The sequence below is a fragment of the Hetaerina americana genome, unplaced genomic scaffold, assembly GCF_022747635.1.
Source record: "Hetaerina americana unplaced genomic scaffold, ioHetAmer1.1.p SCAF_4, whole genome shotgun sequence".
Taxonomy (NCBI): domain Eukaryota; kingdom Metazoa; phylum Arthropoda; class Insecta; order Odonata; family Calopterygidae; genus Hetaerina; species Hetaerina americana.
In genome coordinates, this window is record NW_027286985.1 from 675,505 (window position 1) to 697,821 (window position 22,317).

The window sequence follows — 22,317 nt, forward strand, 5'->3', positions numbered from 1 at the left end:
TTTATTATAATCTTATCATGAAAGTCCTATGTATAAGTTATTACAATTACTTCTTGTAGGTACAAGCCTAGGTAGCTTAGATTGTGGCTGTTTTTGTCTCTGGGGAGCCAGTTTAATGAGGTGCTTTATAGAGAAAAATTAATGTATGCATTGTGAGACCATGTAAATGTGGAAGTAGCTTTTAGCATGATCATAGATGTATATTTTCTAAGTTTATTTTATCAAGTGGCTGGTTTTCAGGCTTCCTGTTGGTTGAGGTTAGTGTTGAATTTTTAGTACAATAAATGATACTGTCCTCAAAATGTTTACATTTTTCCGGTTTACCATTTTCATGAAACAGTGCACGATTATTTTGCAGAATATCGCTTTCATGTTTCATATAATACATGTTTTGCCGAGGGAGGGTCCACTGTCAGTTACTTGGAATTACATGAGAACTTCCAATCAGGATGGTGTACTTACTCATTACTCTTCAGTTACTTACACATACTTTGGCGTGCAGCAGGTTGTCATGTCATGTGCCCGACAACACAATGAAACTACCAACCCTTCATTCTCATTTCCAACACATGCAGTCAATTAATATTTGAACACAAAAATGTTTAAAAAAATAGCTTTGTTTGGGAAAGTAAAATTTCCTGGAAAACTCAAGAGAATACTTTGATTGTGAATGCCTTAGAAGAACACAGTTTTTGCTTTAGAATTATACATTTTTGTCCAATTCTGCTCCAGTTAATCAATCCTCCAAATTATGTAATTGTTGTAACTTTGCAAAAATTGATATTTCTTATCTGACCTCTATGGCTTAAACTATAAAAAATACCAGGGATTTAAAATATGAGATTGCTTTTATGACTTATTTTTTCTTTTTTAACAATATCTATTGTTGTACAAAGTTATTGTTCGACCATTTGTAGTGGCCATAGTTCATGGAACATACTCACTGATGAGTGATGTTGTTTTATTATGAAAATAGGAAGGAGAAATGTTCACGTGGTCAAATATAAGATGTGCATTATCATGGAGGATGGTCAAGGGGAAAATTGAAGGTTAAAGATAGTCATCAGTCAACAGAGGGTCCGCTTCTGTGTGTGTTGTGACGAAGAATTTTGCCGCGGCTGTAGTCTACCTAAGTGAATTCAACAAAGTTATGGACAGAAGTATGCTTCAAATGTTTTTTCATGAAATACTCCGGGCAGTAATTGCTTCTTTCATGAAAGCATCTAAAAATAATTAATCGCCAACTTGAGAGTTCAATTTTTGATGAGCAGTTGACACAGATCTGTTATGGTATCCTAGTAAATTTCTTTTATTTCATTACACTGCACCAATTTCAGTGGGTGAAAATCATTTGCCTCAACCGGGATTCAAATCCGGATCCCTCGGTGTCGAGCCGAGTGCCTTAGCCAATTAAGCTACCAAGGTGTCCTGCTGCTAATTTTGGGGGCTTCAAAGGAACAAGATGTTGTGACGAATTACCAAAGCACGTGGCCGGACTTTGAGGGATTCGGGTTTGAATCCCAATCAAGATGAATGATTTGTACACTGTGAAATTGTTGCATTGTAATGCATATTTAGCGGATGACTGTTTAAAGTTACTGTTGCGGCATCTCCTGCAATATCTGGGAATTGTTTTAGTTCGTTCATTTAAAAGTCCCGATTTTTTGAGATCCTTTATTTTGAAACAACAAGGTTTTTGAGTTATAGTTATTGTAGTTAGTGCACATATGAGGGATGTATATATGTACTCTTTTATAAATTGAGATATGTGAGATATTCATAATTTAAACTTGTTCTTGAGGCTTCAGGAGAAATATCTGCGGCTGTTTTGTGGTAAGATGAATTAAGATGGCTGCATGCTCTGCTCTTGTTGTTTGCTGAGCTTCATTTATTTTAGAAATCATACATTTTTTAAATCTTGTATTTCAATTCATAAATATGAATTTTATCCCCAGTGAAAAATGTTAAGGTAGCTCTAAGCATTTTTAACTAATGGCATAATGCCCTAACTCATTTTTGTATAATCTTTTAGCTAACCTTATATAATCTATAATTCCTAGTAAAAGTTTGTATTTATATATATTAAATGTTGATGACTTGGGATTACTGTGTTTTACAGGAATTTAAAGTAATACTTCCCAAGCCAAAAACTGCCCTTTTAACTGATCATCAAAGAGAGACGATGAAAGAAAGACGCATTGACATTCCAGCTTTGTATCAAGATCTTACTCAAGATTCCATGAGTCAAAGCTTTTCCCAGGAGTGAGTATTAATTGTACTGAAGTATTCTGTTTGTCCGTCTAATTTCGACTCTGTTGATGTATTCATTGGTATTGGTTCAATATTATTAAGCTAACTCATTGTAACTGCCTGTGATACTTCTATGTCATTTTTCAAGGAACCAAACTGAACCGGCTTCAAAACCTGCGGCATCAATATCAATGGAAGAGGATGCGAATCCTCCATTTGCCAAAGCCATAGAGTCAAATGCAATTCCTGATACAGTTAATAATATGACTGAACCTGACAAAATGGTGGAGTCAAAGCCTCCCTCAGCAGAAAAGTCCGTTGTGTCAAACAGAGCTTCTAAAGGTAGCCCAGCAGGTGTTGGCCATGAATTGGAATCCGAGAGTTGTGATCAGGCATCTAGCAGCCCTAATGCAAATGATTCATCAAACGACGTACTGCCCGCCAAGAGGAGGGGGAGAAAGAAGAAGGTCAATGAAGTGAAAAGTGTGGATTCGTCAGGTACGGCAACTGAGTCATCGGAAGTCGTGAACAGTGCTGCTGAAAGGTCTGAAAACATTGTCCCGTCAGTTGGTTTAGATCATGACAAGACCATTGCAATGGCGGAAGTTGATGCAAAGTCAACGTCAGACAAAAAATCTGGCGATTGGGTAGTGGTATCTGACCAGGCCAAACAGAAGTGCGGCAGTGGAAATGTCGTGGCACCAGGTTCGCCTTTAAGTGTGTGCAGTTCAAATGCTGCCTCCAAGGAAACCTCTACAGATCAGGGCAGTTTGCCTAAAGATTCCGTCCCTGATTGCCCAGTAACCCACCCGAATATTTTGAGGAAGAAAGAAAGTGGTGTAGTGAATTCTGCTATAACTGGCTCAAAAGAGCCTTCCTTAGATACTGCTGGCCCAGCGGCATCCAAGAGTGATCAGAAATTGATTGCAAGTGCAGTAAACAATGGGGTGTCGGGCAAAGAAGGTGAGATCTCTAGCCTTGACGCAGTGGTAACCCCTTCGAAATCTGTTGGTGAAAGAAGTGACGTTGCTGGTGATGGGGCTGATGATCGTGCAGAAAGTTGCAAAATGGGTTTGGCCAACGTGAAAATATCATCTCCACGGAAAATATCTGATGTGGAGTTCTCTAAGTTTCAGAAAAATAAATTTGAGACTTTAGGCACGAGTGGTACGAAAGTTGAAGGCAGTGTGGAGATGGGATCTCCAAAAAGTAAAGAACTAACGAGCTCTCTCAAATCCAGAGTGTTTCCATTCTCCTCCCCCAAGTCGAAATCCACTGGGAGTTCTCCCAAATTGGACAACTGGATAATAGTGACAAGGCGAGAAAATGAAGGGAAGTCCTCGGCAAAGTCACCTGAAAAGCAGTCATCACAGGATGGTGGGTCAAAAAATATACCAGTCATTGTTTTGGATTCCGACAGTGATGATATTTCAGATGTCGATGAAAATCTGGGGGCTCATGAAATTTATGTCTTTTCCAAATCTGAAGATATAGTGGATAGCTCACAGAACCCTTTGGAATCACCTACTGTTCAACTGAAAGGTCCAATGAGGAAATGCTCCATAAATCTGCCGCGTGTCTCTGACATTCTTCCAGAAGAAGTTGCATTCATACAGTATGAAGGACGGACAGTCAAATGCCATATGAGGTAAGATTAAAATGTTTCATAGTTTAAGATTTGTGTGAATTCGAATTCACGTAATTGTGAAGGGAACGTAAATTTTGCTCCAGCAGGGTTGTGCTATGCATTAACAATTTTATAGGAAATAAATTAAAATTCCTTGATATTATCCGATTTTAGAATAAAAACACTATGGATTAATGGTAAATACCCAAAATCATAGTCACTGACGGTAAAACTACCCGTAGTGGTAGTTAATTATAAGAAAATAAGGTAGCTTGCTCATTTTGTACGATGTATTATTTAAGTGCTGAAGTTCACTTGTCCATTTATTTAAATGATACTTTTTGAAATATTTGCCTAGGTTAACCTGGAACAATTCTGGAAATTTTTAATTGCAGAATGCATTGAAATCCCATATCAACCCTTTCTTGAACGAACACTCTAAATTGTGTGTTTAGTGGACTCAAAAATTGATGTTTGTAAACTGAATGGTCCAGAAATATTTTTATTGAAATTCTCCTGATAGTTTCATTTGTTACATAGAAATTTTGCCCATTAAAGTAAGTGCCTCTTTGAATGGCAGTTGATTCCCCTTCATGTGGGCGCTAGTAAACCACAGCTGGTTTGGTTTCCTGTACTTTCATGCAATAAATTGATAACCCTTAGTGAAAATCTTGTAGTTAGACAGTTTTTTTTAATTGAAACTCACTGAATCATCTGTTATGTAAACCAGACATGATACTTTTTAATTTTTCATCATTTCCTTGTCATAATTAAGATAGTTGCTGAGAACCAGAGCAAGCTTTTGTGAGCTTGCATTGTAGTAATTTGCAAAGGGCATACATTTCAGGTAACTGATGATCTTGTGTTTACTGTGTTCTTAATACTTCATAATTTACTACCTTTGCTGCCACATAATTATGAGAAATTATTATTATGTATCTGTTCAGTTCTTCAGGTTGTTTCTCTGGATTAAAACCAGAAGCAAACATCAGTTCCTGAACCAATGTTTGCAAACAAATTGATTTGTATACCCTAAAACCACATTAAGATCGAAGTAATATCAGTTGTAGAATATCAAGGGTCCCATGAAATGCTTTTAGATTGAAAACATTATATTGCATTGCCCCTTGATATATATATGTGTATATGTAAACAGTTTTCAACCCAAAGATGTTTGATAGGTGAAGGTAGAGTTTGCCCAATAGTGTGTGAAGTTCAAGATAATTACAGGGCCAGTTCTGCCCATGGTTTCCCAGGAAGTTTTGGGACCTAAAAAATCACAAAGCTCATGTGAAGCTGAGGGTGTCCAGAGGCATGCCCAGGAATCAAACATGGCTCCTCTGGTCAGTAGTGCAGTGCATATATACACTTAAATCTGGACAGGCACGCCTTTCCTCGAATGAGATTTCCTTGCCAGGCGAGCGAAAACTTCGCCAGACTTCTCCAAAGTCTAATACTTAGCCACAATATCGTAAACAGTTGATCTGGGGTACCACTAGAAGAATCGAACTGTTTCGAAATATAATGCCCAGCGACAACACTTTCAATAATAGCGGCTCTGGATTGTACTCTGCCCTTGTACTATCGGCCATTTTGAGGTTATGGCTGTTTACTAGATGCTTATAGCTTTCAAGAACTCCAGTCACGACCTCCAGGGAACTTCAGTGCGATGGAAATTCGAATTGAAATATGTCCAGATTTAAGTGCCGCACCCTGTAGATGTACATGTATCCAAAAAAAATTTGAAATTTTGGAGAATAAGTGTAATTGTACTAAAAAATGGAATGTACAGCAGAAGGAAAAATTGATGGTGTATTTCAGAGTTTTATATGGATGACCAATGTAGTAAACAAACGTCTGTAGAAATTTTGGCGTTTAATGTGTTGTGTATTCAGCCAGAAGGTAAGTAGTTCAGAATTGTCATCTCTGTGTATTTTCACTGATGAAGCATTTGTACAGTTAAACAGGTCAACTGAGCATTGTGCTATGAAACAGCCACCTAATTACCATTGCACTTCAACAGAGTAATAATCATTAGGTGTTTCTTTGAGTTTAAGTACCACCATAGATAATTGGTTCAGATTAATAGTTTTTTAGCTAACAGTAGGTGACCATTGATATTATTCTGTATTAATAAGTAAGTATATAATATTTTCTAATTAATAAAAAGCATTTCAAATTTAGTAATTCTTCTATCATTACATTTCACTCCCTATTTCATATCTGCCCTAAAGTCATAAACATTAAATGTGCTCCACGTATTGTTTAGCAGTTTATTATAAATTGTCACTATTTATAGTTCCTCCTTGTTTGACTCACAAAAAATTAATCAGTGAATGTTAAGATTGATTAAAAAATCAATCTCTTGCTTCAATTGTTCATTTCTTGCATTGTGCAATGACTAATTGAGGTCTTCTTGCATTGGGTATCATGATGAATTTCATTTTAGAATTGTTCTACGCAATTGGTTGCATGAATTACACATGTGCTTTGAATTTTGAATGTTATTAGGGCAAGGGAGTAAGAATGTATGGAAAGTTAAATGGTCAAGTGCAGCAGAAAATGTAGAACACATGGCAAAATTGCTCTATGACAAAAAATCTGGATGGCCTATAGCATTTTAAACTCGTTAATCTACGCCATAAGTACTATGCATGGAGATATAATGTCAAATTAATCATAATGTTTAATATTTAGTGTAGGTTGGCGGAGAAATTCCTCATGCAGCATGAGTCAATGAATTATCATGTATTGTTTGGCTATAACAGCGGAAACAAATAGCGTTCCCAGCCATTTCCTTCCTTCCCAATAAAGAGGAGTACAGATCAGCAGGAGTGGAAATTTGTAATCTGGGACCACCCATTATCTAGCAGGGCTGCAAGAGTGATTGAAAACGTGTTAAAATTGAGAAAATGTTGCATGTGATGTTTTATGAATCTCTGATACTGCGCTCTGCTATCTGTGTGGATTTCTTCACACAGGGCTGGGGGCTAGTATAATGCAGAGGTGTTTCATGAAAGTAATTTTGAGCTGTTCACAATTTGTTGCATATCATCTGCTCTAAGATCTTCTCCTTAATATGCTCTTTATTTTTTATTTGTTGACTGACCACTCCTGAATGTCTTGGTTTTGTGCACATTTGGTCATGTTCCACCAGGGGCACTAAGCATAGTGAACTTTGTCTGAATTAATCATTTTCCCTGAGTATTTTAAATACCAGCAGTAGTCATAGAAGAGAAGCACCTTTGTATAAAGATGTCAGTCACAGAAAGTAAAAGTGATGATAAAATGATAATATTAGTAACTTGTTTGTGTGAGATTTGGTGCATTGAATTGGCTCTTATGTGTGATATTCACAAGCAAAATAAATACAAGTTATATGTGTAAAGTGATGCAAAAAAATGGGATGGCAAGCAGAAAGACTTGGAGAGAAGGGTCAAACAATGATTATATTAGGTCATTACTATTGTCGTGGTTTCAGCTGAGCTGAAGTGAAGGTTTGTTTGAAGGGCAGGAGAAACTATTTCATTAAGAGACAAACTCTAGTAACAGTACATTTGATTATATCACAGGATGGCTACAGAAATTATATCAACACATGATTTATTGATATGAATTATTGAAGGTTTAGGATTTTTATCAGATATTGATGCTGCTAGTGAGAACTTGAGTTATAGGAGAAAAATACACTGCTCAAAGTATTTCTAGTATAAAAAGGGTAATTACAAATAATGTGTGAAAACTTGATCGTCAGTAACACATGGTGGGTTACTGGGAACATTAACTATCAATAGTTAAGGTTTTCCTGAACAGCATAAGTGTTGCATGGCACATGTATTATCATTTTCCATTTCAGCTGTTTCATTTATAATAATGGTATTTCTATGTTTGGTCAAATACATTTAAATTGAAAGAATCTGTTTTATATTTGACGCATGCTCTGTGGCAGAGAAATGTATCTCCCCTAGGTGTGCAATTTTCAATGCTTTAGTTTGCTTGTAAAATTAGGAAGAATACAGAATCATTTTTTTATGCTCCTGTTTGAGGATGGGATAAGTGAAGTAACTTTATAATGAAAATAATGGCTACATAATTGAAAATATATTTGAATAGAAAGAAAATTGTTGTTACTCTGTAACACCCTTGGCATGGAAAAATCCAAAGTATGGTATCATTTAGGTCAGAATGGTGTCAAATTGAAGTTGCTTGACTCCAACCGCACCCCAGTCTTTTTTCATACCGCCATTGGAAATCCCTCATCTCAACACATTACGTTCCCCTAATTTTGTCCTATGTTGTCTCCCATTCTCTCTCGATTGATATTATGTTGAACACATTCCCAGGTATACTCTGATACTAGATTTATTGCCTTATAATGTTTACATTCAATCTTATATACAAGGGAGATATTCAAATGTCTAAATGAAAGTTTAATCAAATCAATATTCATATTCATCTCTAATTACTTTCTTAACACGTCAAAAAAAATCAAACTTTAAATTTGTTTGGGCTGGGGTAAACTTGGATTGTGGAAGTAAATTTTTCTGCTCATTTAGCCACATCAGCTTAAGAAATATTAACTGTAAGTATGCTTGTTTTACAGTCCTAAGAAAGATGAAAACAAAGCTGAGGAGGAATCAAGAAAGGTCGTGTCCAGTTCCTCTCCAGTTGTCAACAGCATATTTTCACCACTAACTAGCCATAGCAGAGGTGCCCGTATGCTCACAATGGCCCAAGGAAATAAAGAGAAGTCCGGTGAAGATGAAAACCCTGAGTCTCCCTTGAGGGGTGCTGTGAAAATGGTCCTTCAAAACAGTGACAGTAATGTGCAGCACTCTCCCTTGTCTCATCTCAAAAGCTACGAGTTAAACAACAGTACTCCTCCCACCAAGAAGCCTCGTAGAATCAGGCCCATTCACCTCGGGAGCCTTAGCCCTCAGTGCCAGCCATCAGGAGGGTAAGTGGCTTAGTGCTCTTGGGTGATGGATATTACTGTTCTCCATACGAGGGTGGTCTGAAAAGTTCTCGGCCTCACCCAGAGGGGGCACTCCGTGATTGTTTCCTCTCGCATTGGCATATGTGAGAGTTGACATGTGTCAAATTGCAAGCTATTCCATCCAGCAGTTTGCTGTGGGCTGTCATTTGAATCTGTTGCAGTGCATGCCGTGTTAGAAATGTAAGAAAGAAAATATCGGGGAGGAAAACAAAATCTTCTTGGAAGGTTTTAAAGCCATTCGAGGATTGTAAATGTGTCTCGGGAGTCTTTCCTCCATGAATAAATCGGAGGCCGCGAAAGCCTCACAAGATTGTCCACGTCAAGGACGTCTGAAAAGTGCAAACACACTGTAACTCGTTGAAAAATTGTACGAATGATTTTGGAAGATTGAAGATGTGTGCAATTGCTAATATTGTAGGAATGACAAGAGAACGCCACATTTACATTTTGCACGAGGAATTTCACATGACAAAGCTTTGGGCAAGATGGGTGCCACTGTGGCTTACTTTGAATCAAAAATGCATTCGGGCGGCTCTTTCCAAGCAGTGCCTGGTGGGCTTCATGAAGAACCAGAGTGATTTTCTGAGTTGATGTGTGACAGTGGATGAATCATGTTTTCCACATGTACACCAGAATGGAAGCAATCCAGGTAGTGGATAGAGGCCAGTTCTTCAGCTTTAAAGGAGATGAAGATGGTGCCATCTGTTGGAAAGGCCATGGCATCGGTTTTTTGGAATGCGAATGCTATGCTGTTGATTGGCTAACTTGAAAAGTTTAAACAATATCTTAGGAGTACCATTCCAACCTTTAAGTGAAACTGGATGCAAAAATTCGCAAAAGCAGACCCGGCTTGCCATTCCATTCCATGAGGGCAATGCACCTGCCCACAAAAGTGTCTTGGTGATGGGATGATTGTTGGATTTGCACTGTGAAGTGCTGGACCCTAGTCCCTGGATTTGGCTCCCTTTGACAGCCACCTCTTCCAAAACCTCAAGTTTCCCCCGTTTGACGTTTTTCATCCAATCATGAAGTGATTGTAGCTGTAGATGAGTTTGCAGCTCTTATGGAAGAAGGCGATACAGATGGGAACACCACTGGATGAAATTATTAATATAGAAGGCGATTATGAAAAATATAATGTTTTTATTCTCCTGTTTCAGGCTTCACTTCGTGGAAGTATTTATTATCCATACAAAAAGACAGAAGTTCCTTAAGTCTGTGGAAAAGCACTAAGTCTTGTTAGTATGGAATTTTTTGAAAACGTAATTTGCCATGTTCAACTTCAGACCGAGAACTTTTCAGAGGGCCCTTGTGTGTAAAGAGTGGAATAAGTAGATCCCTTCTCTACTTGAATTGTGCATTACTATTCGTTTTAGTCTGCTGGTTGAGGTAGGTCTCTCATGCACACAGTAGCCCCTGCCATAACTCTAAATCTTAGTTGACATACCAGGAAAACCTGCGTTGAATAAATCATTCTTCAACTTGACTTACTTTCCGTGTCCATCATTTCATCCGATATGACTCGTATTTTCCGTCCTCTGGCATGCTTCCCTAACATTCTCCACTCTTATCACGTTCTTCAGCGTACCACTGCCATTCGGTATTCTCTGCATTCATTTTCTCCTGCCCTCATTGGATGTCCATCTCAAACTGTGCATGGCGCTTCTTCATGTGTGTTCCCTTTTATAGGTAGGTATGATGCTACCAACAGATGCTGTCCTGTTTCTCGTACCCCACGCCACAGCAGAACACAGATGCATGACACAACCTTTACTTAAAATTCATTGTGAAAGCAAATCTCATCCCATTTTCTTGCATGTATTTTTTTTAGGGATACAGTAAATTATGACATGTCAAAATGGTAGTTTTTGAAAGGAACTCCTCTATTTCTTCGAGTCAATACAAGGGAAATAAGATCAAAAATGTGCAAAGTCTGCTGCCACTGCCAACAGAAATGCAGTATTCAACAATATTATCACAATGAGTTTCCGAAGTATAAAAAATGAAAGATAGGATATGATACATTTTTGAAAGAATGTTAGCCGATAAGTGGACGGAGGGTGTTGTGACCAACACTGAAATGTTGAAATGATTGAAAGAGGGGAGAATGTTACGGAAGTGAGGTTGGGGAAGAGAGGAATGGTCATGTTGGAGGGAATAGAGGGAGGCAGAAACTATGGAGAATTGAAGAATGGTTTATTTTAGGGTAGGGTGTTGTGTTTTAAGGGAGACTAAAGCGTTTAATGGTGGTTTATCCGTGTGTCTATCAAAACCTAAATGATTAAGCCTACAGTAATATGTAAAATAATTAAGCTGTAGATTCTATATTTGTCCTTTTGGTGACAAAGATGCTTTAAGGGATTATAAGGTGTCAACTGGGAAGCTTCCTAATAACTTCTGCTGATGTTTGCTCTTTCAGGTGTGTTGCCTCTGAAAGTGAGGCGCCATGTCACACTTACTCCCCAAATGCATCTCCAAGGGGGAGCCTAATAAAAAGGAAGAAGTCTCCTGGAGAAGATTCTATTTCGCCATTAAGCAAGGTAATATCTCCATAAATAGAGTTTTGACATTTGAAGGGAAACTGGTCTAACAGGCAAGCTATAGTTGTGTTATCCTTTTTAATGGTTTTTTATTTAAATATTAATTTATTGATGTATTCATTAAAATGGTATTGAGGGTATAAACCTTTCGACAGTGTTGCAAATTGAATTTGCTATCGATGCACCATAAAATCAAAACTGCAACTTGAAAAGATCAGCCTGATTTTCAATGAGAAATAATATTTTCTAATTCTTATTGTTAAAATTCTTATTTGCCAGCCGTGGTGTGTTGTGGGCTAACACCCTCATCTGCCAAACCAAAGGTCACAGGTTTGATTCCCGCCTGGTTGGGTTTTTCTCCAACTAGGACTTGGATGTTTGCAATCAAGTCCAATGATATAACTGTTAATAGTCCTACGTAAAAGACCAAAAAGTGTTGTTTTTGGACAAAGATAAATGAATAAATAATTGTGCCGTAGTTTGGGAAATTGGTTGGTGTCAATATTTGTCTCGATTGGATCTCATAATTTTGGTGAATCTAAAAATACCATAGAGTTAGTAACAGCTGCCTGTGGCACCTCCACTCCCACTCCTTACCTCACTTTCCAATTGATGACATTGGAGGAGTGGAAATGCTCATGCTGAATCTTGTAAAACCAGAAAATATGCTCAAGTTCATGGACATGCTAGAATTTTTACAGTGAATTCGCGATGATTCTGGGCTGGTATTTGTCCTTTTATTCTAATCAAGGGTGTAAAACATAAATGAGAATAGAAATTAGAGCCACTTTTGATGAATTACAAGTGTCAAAATATAATGTAATGATTTCCCCCCTTAATTAGTGTTGACATTGCTCCCATCTCAGAGAGCCTTGATTCATTGGGGCTTGGCTTTTATCATTTATGGCAATTTATGTAGATTTATGTACTGTACATTGCCTGCAGGATACATTCATGATTGCTATACACTTATAGTCCATTTTTTTGTTCCATAATTGATGTTGGTTCAAAATGATTTTATCATCAGTAGAAAATAAAATATAAAGCTACGAGAACTAACCTAGTGGTTAGTCGAAAGGGAAAAAATTATGATAAACACTTCTGTTGCAACGTTTTGACTGAGGTCCCTGCAATTGTCGAGGCCAATTAACATGGTGTGGATCTGTCACTTGCCGCAAATGAATTTTTTTTTAATGGTATGAATTTTTCAGTTGTGCTAAACTTAATTACCGTATTTTCCCATCGATAATGCGCACCAATTGTATAAACGTGCCCCCAGAACTTCGTAGTTATCATGAATTTGTATAGACCACATGCGCCCCGGGCTTCGTAGTTATCTTGAACGTGTATAGATGCTGGGCATGGGTCTATATATCTATGCTCGTAAAAATTATATATATTTGGGGGTAAAAATACATCTATATCCATGTAACTAATAATAGATAGTAACAACCAATGAATGTATGAAATCATAATTGCCTGTGGCTATATCTACCGTAAGTATACAGAAGATTAGAGTTAGGTGATTGAAATTAACTCCAAACAACGGAAGGATCAAATATTTACAAGCAAATACAATATGCCGCCTTATTGCTTTTTTGCTATGATTCACAAGTTGAAGCGAGACATAGGTTTGTGTGTGTGCCCTCATATTTGCTGTACAAATTAACTATCAGCAAATCAAATATGAAAAAATAAGAGAATGAATGGAATAGAATTTTATTGTTTTGTTTGCTTTACTTTGCTTTCTTAGTATTGGTGCTTGATGTTCTAGACACCCTTCCAAGTTGTATGGAAGTGCCTCCTAGATGGTGATTGTTTCAAACCTGAATTGAGTTAAGCTATTGTTATTTAGAATTTTCTCAAGAAAATCACCCACGGAGAAGAAAATCGCGATGTTTGAGCTAGAAGTCATCAATTTCGCGAAAGAAAAAGGCAATCCCGAGGCTGTCAAGATTTATCCGTTAATAAATCTTTTGAATCAAAGTTACCAACCAGATGGGAAAAGGGGATGATGCCTGGTATGAAAGACTACACAATTGGGAAGGGTTAAAATAGTTTCTTATGAAGTCGGTGACAAGTTTGCAGGGGCTCAGAGTCAATTGTGTAAAAAATGGATTTGAAAAAGTTTGAGGTAAAATTTCAACGCCATTGCTAGAAGATTAGGAAGCGTTAACTTGGGAGAATGAACTCGGTGATGTACCTGAAGAGGTAATAAATGTGCTTAATTCAATTATTTGTGATTCAGGTGGCGAATTTCTTGAATTCAAGTGATCTACCTATCCTATCGTATATTTATATGTACGTGTATATAATACGACGTACTCTCCATGTACGTGAAGTACTATGTATTAGAATAAAGAAGTACTACGTATTAGAATAAATGAAGTATAGAAATTATATGTTTCTTCTTTTTCTCATGGATGTATGAGATGAAATAACTGTAAAAGTAGCAGATCTGAATAAAAAAGAATACAATCAGAAAGGCATGCTTCCAGACCAATTTATTTTTGTGATACTCTTCAAAAAATTATTGTGTTCATAGTTATGCATATGTTTGGAGTTTTCAATTTTCATTACATAAAGCGCATCATAATTTTTTCAATCATCTGAACATTTTTGTGTCAAACTACAACATTAAGTTTAAAAATGCAACCTGTGTACAACCTAACTGTAATTGGATATCAATAATTGTTTCATTCATGATAACTTCAAAAATTTTAGCATAAAAAACGAAAATACTTAGTTGATAAAGGCTACTGGCATTCAAATGTGCCGCAGATTTCTTTATTTACTTTTGGCGTTAGAATATAAGGTATTTGATTATGACTGTGTAGATGATGTGATTTCTCAAAGTTTCTTCTCATTACAGAAAATCCGGAGGGTGAGTTTTGCTGACCCAATTGTTTCACAGAAAGTTGAGTTTGCTTTGCCTCCCTCGGAAGTTCTTTATAAGAAAAGTGGTGTCAATCGATGTCTCAAGCTCCCAGGTACATACCCAAATGAATTCTATAGTTTTTTAAAGTTTTTAAAATTTTAGTTCTAAAATTTTGATTATGATCTGAGTAAAAGGCTGGTTAGATCACCTGATACAATGAAACCTTGCGTGTATATATGTCTCCCAAATTTACGAAAGCCATGAATAGCCTGGATTGGCCTCCATGCAAAACTGTTCAATGAAAACTTGTTTAATTTATATTTCCTAGCGCACAATTTAGGCAAAATCTCAAAATCCACTGGGACAGGATTGGTAAATTACTTGAAGAATGTAACTTGGAGGTGAATGGTCAATTGAATTGCTCAAAGAGTAGTCCAATGCATAGATGTTTTTGACAAGAACAATTTGGGCCCATAATATAAGGGTGATTTTGATGAAGGTGACAAATTATAATGCTTCATGACTGAATAGTATGCATATAACCTCTTGGAATTCATTCTTTTTTCTGGGCTCAAAAATATTTCAATTGTCCCAAATTTTAAAATAAATTGAACCGAACGGAATTCATAGGCATGGAGGGTATTCCTTTAAGTGCTGAATTGTGTAAATCAAGGCATAGGCAAAATAATTCGAACGGGTGGTGGTGCAAAACATTTTTTGTATAGAAAAGAATTATACTGAAATTATTTATACCCAGCATGTGGGGACATGAATGAAGTCATGAACCGTTTAATATATTTTGTTTTCATTGCTTTTCAGATAAACTTGCACAATTCATTTCTAGTCCGAGTGTGAGTGACTTGGATGCTGCAACCCATCAAGGCAAGAAAATGGGCGTCATTCAGTGTCTACAGTCTTTTAGCCTGGTTAATAATTTTGCTTTAAAAAGTACAGTGAATATCCGCAGTCCATCTGCACATAAAAAAAGGAAAAAGAATGTTGAAAGACAGATGATCCGAGAGACAGTTGCAGACTATGCTTGTGAGTCAGTGAAGATGTTGAAAGTAGAAAATTCTCCCAAAGAAAAGGGGAGCAATGGTGAGAGCAGCGGAGCAGTACCGGATGGTACGGCGCACACCACAGATAGCAGTCCAATCACTGCTGAGCCATCTACTGTGCCCATTATCATTCTCTGTGAGGATGCCCCTCTCACGAAAGAAACAGAGTCCAATGATTCAGGAATGGAAATTGAAAACAGCACTATTCGGGAGCCTTCCATGGTTGAGCCTCATGGAGATATTGTAGGCCCAGAGGAAGCTGCACATTCATCCGAGAGTACTGTCTCAGTTGATGAAAGAAGCTCTGGAAACGTGGGAACTTCCCAAAAAGTGATCACTCCTACTCAAAAGCCTCCGTTAAAGGAAGACTCATCCCCAGAAATCCCAGGAAAATGTGCAGAGACAGTTGTATCTCCTGACGTGCAGTTACCAAAAGAATTTTTGTCTGACTCTATTTGTAGTTCTCACAGGTCATTTGACTCACCTAAAATTTTGGACTCATCTGATCCATCGGCCTTTGAGTCTGAGTTAGATGAGCCACGCACGGACAAACTTAATACTCAAGAAGAGGCTTTCCCTCCTTTGAGGGATTGCACAGATCCTATATCTCTTATTATTGATAAGCTGACTACCAAAGTATGGTGAGGTTTTATGAATTTATTTGGTGCATATTTTGTTATTCAAAATATTGGTTGAATTAACATGTATTTTCTTGCTTTAGGAAGGAGAGATGTAAACATTCCCTTGAGAAGAAAAAGATTTTTACAATTGGTGACTTGAGCAAACTGACCGAAGATCTTGTGGAACGGATACCTTTCAAGGCTAATAAATGGAAGAATTTGACAACTGAGTTAAAGGTATTATTAACTAAATTCTTTCTGTTGTAAGATATCGTCTTCGTAATACTCTTTCATGGTTATGTTTTTCTATGATTCAAAACAGATTCACTGTATCTGTTCAACTGTGAATATGGCCATTAAGTATTCTAAATCATGTACATATATGTAATCCAAATGTCTTGTTAAATTCTTAACGTCGTTGTCTCAATGTTATCTTCTTATACGAAAATAAATTTGCTAAGTTACCATAGACTGACCCTTAGGCAATTTTAGGAGGCCTAATAAATATATTTTGTGATACTTCTTATGCAATATTTGATGATCTAGCCCTTTTCTACATCCTGTTATGAAGACGTGTGGACTTCCTAAGCCCCTAAATTTTGTTTAAATGTCATTGGTAAATTAATCATATTGTTTCTAACACTGGGTTCCTTCAGGTCAGTTTCATGGTAAATACTTAGAAATAAATGACCAATGAAGATTGACAAACTGTAATTCTAATTGATATTAGCACTAAGAAGCATCGTAGGAATGCCTTGTGAGACTTCCCGTTCTTTAACTTTTGCTGTTCAAAATTTCATGAGGAAACTTATTGTTTTTCATTTATCAAAGCAGATGAGCAATGACAGTGGACCATTAAAGCAAGTTGTTGCGACTGACCGGATATCTTATGTCTCTTGTTGTGATAAAAAATCACCAATTGGCTTCAATTTGTCTCAGGAAAAATCCTTTGATTCCTGAGAGTTGTGCATTGTAGTACCTGTATGTAGAATAGCAGTTGTATAATTTTTCATTGCAATGAACAGAACTTCATCATATTAATTATAATTAAATACTTATTGTTAAAATAACTCAAGCCAACTCACAGACACCATTAAAATTGTTTGTATTAACTGAACATATTTTAGAATAATTTGGGCAATTGAGTGGTTCTATCGCAATAGAAGGGATAATAAATTAACTCACTGCATTTGCAGTCTCCCTCAGGTTTGAGTGATCACAAGGATATGGAAATTCACAGTGAAAAAGGAGGTGCTTAATTAATACTTATTGATTAATATTCCATCGTCCATCTCTCAGACCTTGTGAAAACTTAACAAAAAATGTTGAGTATATATGGGGGTTGGCTTATATGTACGGCGCGGAAACGTGGTCATTGAAGCAGGAGGACAGAAGTAGATTGGAGGCTTTTGAAATGTGGGTGTGGAGAAGAATGGAGAAGGTGAAATGGACCGAGAAGAAAATAAACAAGGAAGTACTTGGTATGGTGGGCGAAGAGAGGGGTTTGTTGGGAGAAATCCTAAGGAGGCAGGAGAAATAGATGAAGGGGGTAATGACCGGCAGTGGGATGTTGAAGACTCTAATAGAGGGGAGAATGTTAGGCAAATGAGGAAAGGGAAGGAACAGGATAAAGAAGTCGGACGGGATGAAGGGAGGAAGAAAGTACTCAGAGATGAAGAGGGACCTGATATAGAGTAGGATGATGGATTTTGTGTTTTGTTAGGAGTCACAAAATATTTATTTAGCAGCTGTGTCCATCCAAAAACCTACCTTAACCGGTAGATTACTTAAAAAAAAAGTATATTACTCCATTTCTCATTTAAAGAGTGAGTGAGTTTAGTTTGTTTCATAGCCAAAGATTCTTCATTTCCATTGTAAAAGAATTTGTCTGCGCCCGTTTTTGAGTAATATGTCCTTGGCCACATCTCCTTAATAAGCTGAAGGTTATAATTATTTGTTTCTTTAGTCAATTGTTTTTTCTTCTTTTAATGTAAAAGCCATACTTTCAGTGTGATAAGATGTTATTATTTTAACTTAATCTAGTTTATGACCAACTTAAGGGAATATTAATTGGTGCAATTATATCATTTTTTATCCCTTATTTTGTGGGGTCTATTATATTTATATATTTTATCTATTTTCTAGGCATATCATACTCTTATTTCAAAGTCAAAACAGTCCCATGAAATGTCTCCTGAAACCACCCATGCCCAATGCTCAGATGCAGTGGTGAATGAGGGTAAGTAATTTGTTTAGTTTCTAATTAAAATTCCAATTTTGGTTGATTTTGCATCTCATTATGCAATAAAACTTCCGTATTAAATTGTCAAGTACAAAAATGGAAATTTGTTTTATGGAGGTGACATTATGTGTTGTGTAACTGCTGGAGAGCCATCCTTGCATTCATGAATTATATCCAACAGGCAGTGTGTGCAAGATACTCGGGGATTATTTGAATTTTCAAGTTTCAGCATGAAAATAATCTCAGTAAACATAAATTTCACACCCTGTCTGTCAGGAATTCCATCCAAAGATAGTTCATATTAATAGAATTTCAGTGTACGTATTCAATTCATTGGATAATTAATTCCCTGCATTTTAATATTTGAATAAAAACATCACAAGGGCTTTTATACGCATTACAGGATTGTATCTGTCTTTTAATAGAATGAATGGCAACTCATTGTCAAGGTGAACAGAAATTTAAAGAGTACATTATCCTATAAAGAACAAATTTGCGCAATAGGGATGTTAGAAAGAAATTTCTTTTTCAATCCCACTCACATTGGTGGTTTATCCTGAAGTATATCTGGTGTTAGCTGTCAAATTTACTTATAGCTACAATTTTCTTTTGTTTTTAGAATAAAATGTCATTTTATCAATTAAATTGGTTTTTAAAATATCAAATCAAAATGTTGTGTAATTTGAAATTAAGAGCTAACTCCAAGCAAAACCATAGTAGGACATTCTTTTTAGAATTGCTGACTCAAAATACAAAATATGAAATTTGAAGCTGAAGTATTTCCTAAGTTATTGAGTAATAGTTTATGGGAAGGTTTTCTGTGAAAATGATAACATTGCCTACTCTCCATTTCTTGCAAAAGAAAAAACTGTTGCCAGGATGCATTTAACATTTGTTTGTGTAGTCAATGGTCACTTTTTAATGCTAACAGAGGTGACTGAGAATGAAAGCAGTACCTTAGTCTTAAATTATATTATGTATTACAAATTTAGAGGAATATTTTTGGTATGTTATGCCTCCAGCATTTCAGTTGGATCCAGGGTTCATTGCATTTAAACACATTAATGAAAGCATATGATACATCTTGGAGAGCAATTCTGTAAAAAGTCAAAGTTGATATTATATGAAATAAAATATGGTGTCTCTGGGGCTCAACTTCATGCTGGGAAAAGGTGAAAATGTTGCTGATGCATATAATATGCACTTGAGTTCCACTTTCTATGGGTTCTGATGTGATCTCCCCTACTAAAAGCCATATTCATTGTTAGATTTTGCATCTTTGACAGTGACGAGATACATTTCCAAGGTGCAGCAATCTTAGTACACATTCAACGCTTCTTCACATATGCTTTAAAAAATTCCAAATGATTAGAAAATTCAAATGTAGTGTATGAAGAACAAGAATAAGTTAGAAAATGCAGTGAAAATGATATTGAAAATCTCTATGAATTAGCAGTCAATCAGTGTGTTGGAAGAGTGATTATTTAAGAGTAAAATGCCTAAGAATTAAATGCACATTTCAAGTCGAGGGGTTGCTATGTCATCCAGCTGGGAAGTGACTTATGTAATGTTGCTAGAGAAGTGTGAGGTTCTGAGATTGGCAGAGAGGTGGAACCTGCTCTTGTCAACAGCTCTGCATTGTTTCTGCAGCCAGTGGTGACTCCCTAAGCTTAGCAATACTCTGTTGATTATTCATTATTGTTAAAGTAGTATTGTCTTGAGGGAATTTCACTGTCATTTTAAGCTTGTGCATAAATTAAGTTTAGTTAAAATAAAGCTATTAAGCATAAGGGTACTGTTTTAGTGTGACAGAATATTGTGATTAATTTAAAATGTTACGTAACCGTTCTAGCGTCCCAAATGTTTATCTTCCCAGATTTGCGCTCTAATCATGGATCGATTCAACTAAAAACTCGTTCCCCATGATTATTGTCCAGTGAGTTTATTCATTGAAAAAGCCTTTTATATTACTACCAAAGCATTTTCTCCATTGATCTCTCCATTCTTAATTTAGAAGTGGTCAATGAAGTATTCATTATTCATCCCATAAAAGCTGTCATTTGAAACTCAATGCAAAACTATTATGCATAATCTTTTTTTGTTCAAGTGAATTACATTGAATTGAGAATTTTATTTCCTGATGTCATTAAATTTTGATTTTTCTTCTGTGGCAGTGGTTGACTCAAACATGCAGAACTTCAGAGAGATATTGCAAAAGATGTCTGCCAAAGATATTTGGAAGGAATTGCGTACTCTCAACTTGGCTGATGCAGTTCTAGAAGAGGTGAAGGACGAAAATAATAGTTTAATCTCTTCAAGTACACCCTCCGACAAGAAACTCAGTGCAAGTGGGAGATTAAGCACAATGGCTGTATCTCCCAAAACATTTGAATCCACTTCAGTTCAAGTTTCTGAATTTGAAGTATTGTCAGAATTGGAATTGATAGCAAAGAAGCCACTTAAAGTCCCATCATGTTCTCAATGTGTCCAAGTATCTGAAGGTGATTTAATGCCAGATATTACTGGTAAAAATGATCCGAGTGTTCAAAAAACATCCAAATCATTATCAGCCCAAGTTAGAGAGTCGGAACGGGAAACATTATCTGGAAAGCCAGCTCAGGGTCCTATAATGTCTGAATCCATTGCTGTCCAGGTGTCCACTGGTGATATATTGTCAACGATGGATTCTTCTGAGGTGCTGCAATCCATGTTTGGTAGGAGTGATTTCAGCAATGCATTAGGAAAACTTCCTGAGGAGAAGTTATTGGAGCTGATTAAATCAGCCACCAGAAATATGCAAGAACAGTTTCACCTACATGATGGTTCTGTTGACATGACAGCAAGAAAAATTGTGCATTGTGTGGTGAGAGAGTTGATGAAAGAGGGTGGACATGTGGACACGGTCAGAACACTCTTGTGGACATTCCAGAATACTTTATTCTCCAAGGAACACGTAAAAGCCATTCCTTCAGTGTTAAGTGGGGTTAATGAAAATGTGGTGGCAGAACTGATCCTGAATGAGGAAAAGATCATGAAAAGTATAGAGAGCAAGATGCCTGCAGCCAAAGGACTAAAAATGGCTGTCAATATCCTTGATCAGAGAGGCATTTCCTTATTGCCTGAAGAAGATATAGACAGACTGAATGACATGTTGGATAATTACAGAACTTGTGTAGAACTTTTTGACCGATACACTCGAGTTGTCAAGGAAAGAATATTGGGAAGTAATGCTTCTCGTTAGTTATGTGTATGGCAGCATGTCAATTAGGATAGATATCTGAAATGTCTATTTTTTTATAATGTTGTTTCCATTTGTTTATACTTGAATAATATAACCATTGCCAAAAAGTCTTAACTTTCCTCTTAAAGCACTATAATTTCGCGCAACCCTCCTCTTAGGAATTTTTAAGCTTTAATCATTTTCCCATTTATTAGTGATAGTGTCTTGTTCTTGACTCATATTTTTTAATAATTTGGAATCAATTTTTTGTATTTCAGTTTTTATTTTTTTTATTTGAAAAGTTTTTCTTATTTTACGAAAATGTAAGCTGAAGAAAACTATTACATGTGAGATGTAAGCTATGACTGAACCATTTGAGGAAGTGATATGCAAGAGTTTGCATGTGGTATTTTCAATCTCAAATGGCATTCTCCTTTCGTTAGTCCTTCATGTCACAACATGTCCTTTCAGTTATAACATTGTGCTACTCGTATGTTTTATTGTCTTGTAGATGTGATGGATGCTTGAGTGATTTGTTTTCACTAGTATTAGAGATTCAAATAAAAAGCTTGATATATCAATTTGTCGAATCATTAAATGGTTGGAATGGTTCTCCTGTTACCCTGTGCTTGATATTGGTCATCCTTTTAGTAATGGTTTTTATTTTCAGTTTGACAAGTTGTGAGCCATGAATTTTGAATTAAGTAATGAATTAAGATAAATGAAACGAGTCTATTTTAGGTGGTGTGGGAAAAAACATCATCTGATTGAAATGACTATTTTTTGTTTATCAGTGTCGTTTTTTGGCATAAGTTTCAATAACAAATTTAAAACATAATATTACGGCCCTCTCTAAATGCATTTTTCGAGGCAAATAATTATTTTA

The 22,317-nt window shown here is 36.4% G+C and overlaps 1 protein-coding gene across 1 annotated transcript in view; it reads left to right on the forward strand.

Annotated features, from left to right (window-relative positions):
• Positions 1-21,979, forward strand: part of LOC139692102 (telomere-associated protein RIF1-like) — a 34,562-nt gene extending 12,583 nt beyond the window's left edge. The window contains exons 9-18 of the mRNA XM_071590136.1: positions 2,120-2,262; positions 2,399-3,627; positions 3,739-3,898; positions 8,481-8,834; positions 11,293-11,413; positions 14,286-14,403; positions 15,111-15,990; positions 16,071-16,206; positions 18,115-18,208; positions 20,386-21,979. Of these exons, the coding sequence (XP_071446237.1) occupies positions 2,120-2,262; positions 2,399-3,627; positions 3,739-3,898; positions 8,481-8,834; positions 11,293-11,413; positions 14,286-14,403; positions 15,111-15,990; positions 16,071-16,206; positions 18,115-18,208; positions 20,386-21,452 (4,302 nt within the window). The 3' untranslated portion in view covers positions 21,453-21,979. The remainder of the gene's footprint in view (positions 1-2,119; positions 2,263-2,398; positions 3,628-3,738; positions 3,899-8,480; positions 8,835-11,292; positions 11,414-14,285; positions 14,404-15,110; positions 15,991-16,070; positions 16,207-18,114; positions 18,209-20,385) is intronic.
• The last annotated feature ends 338 nt before the right edge of the window (positions 21,980-22,317 follow it).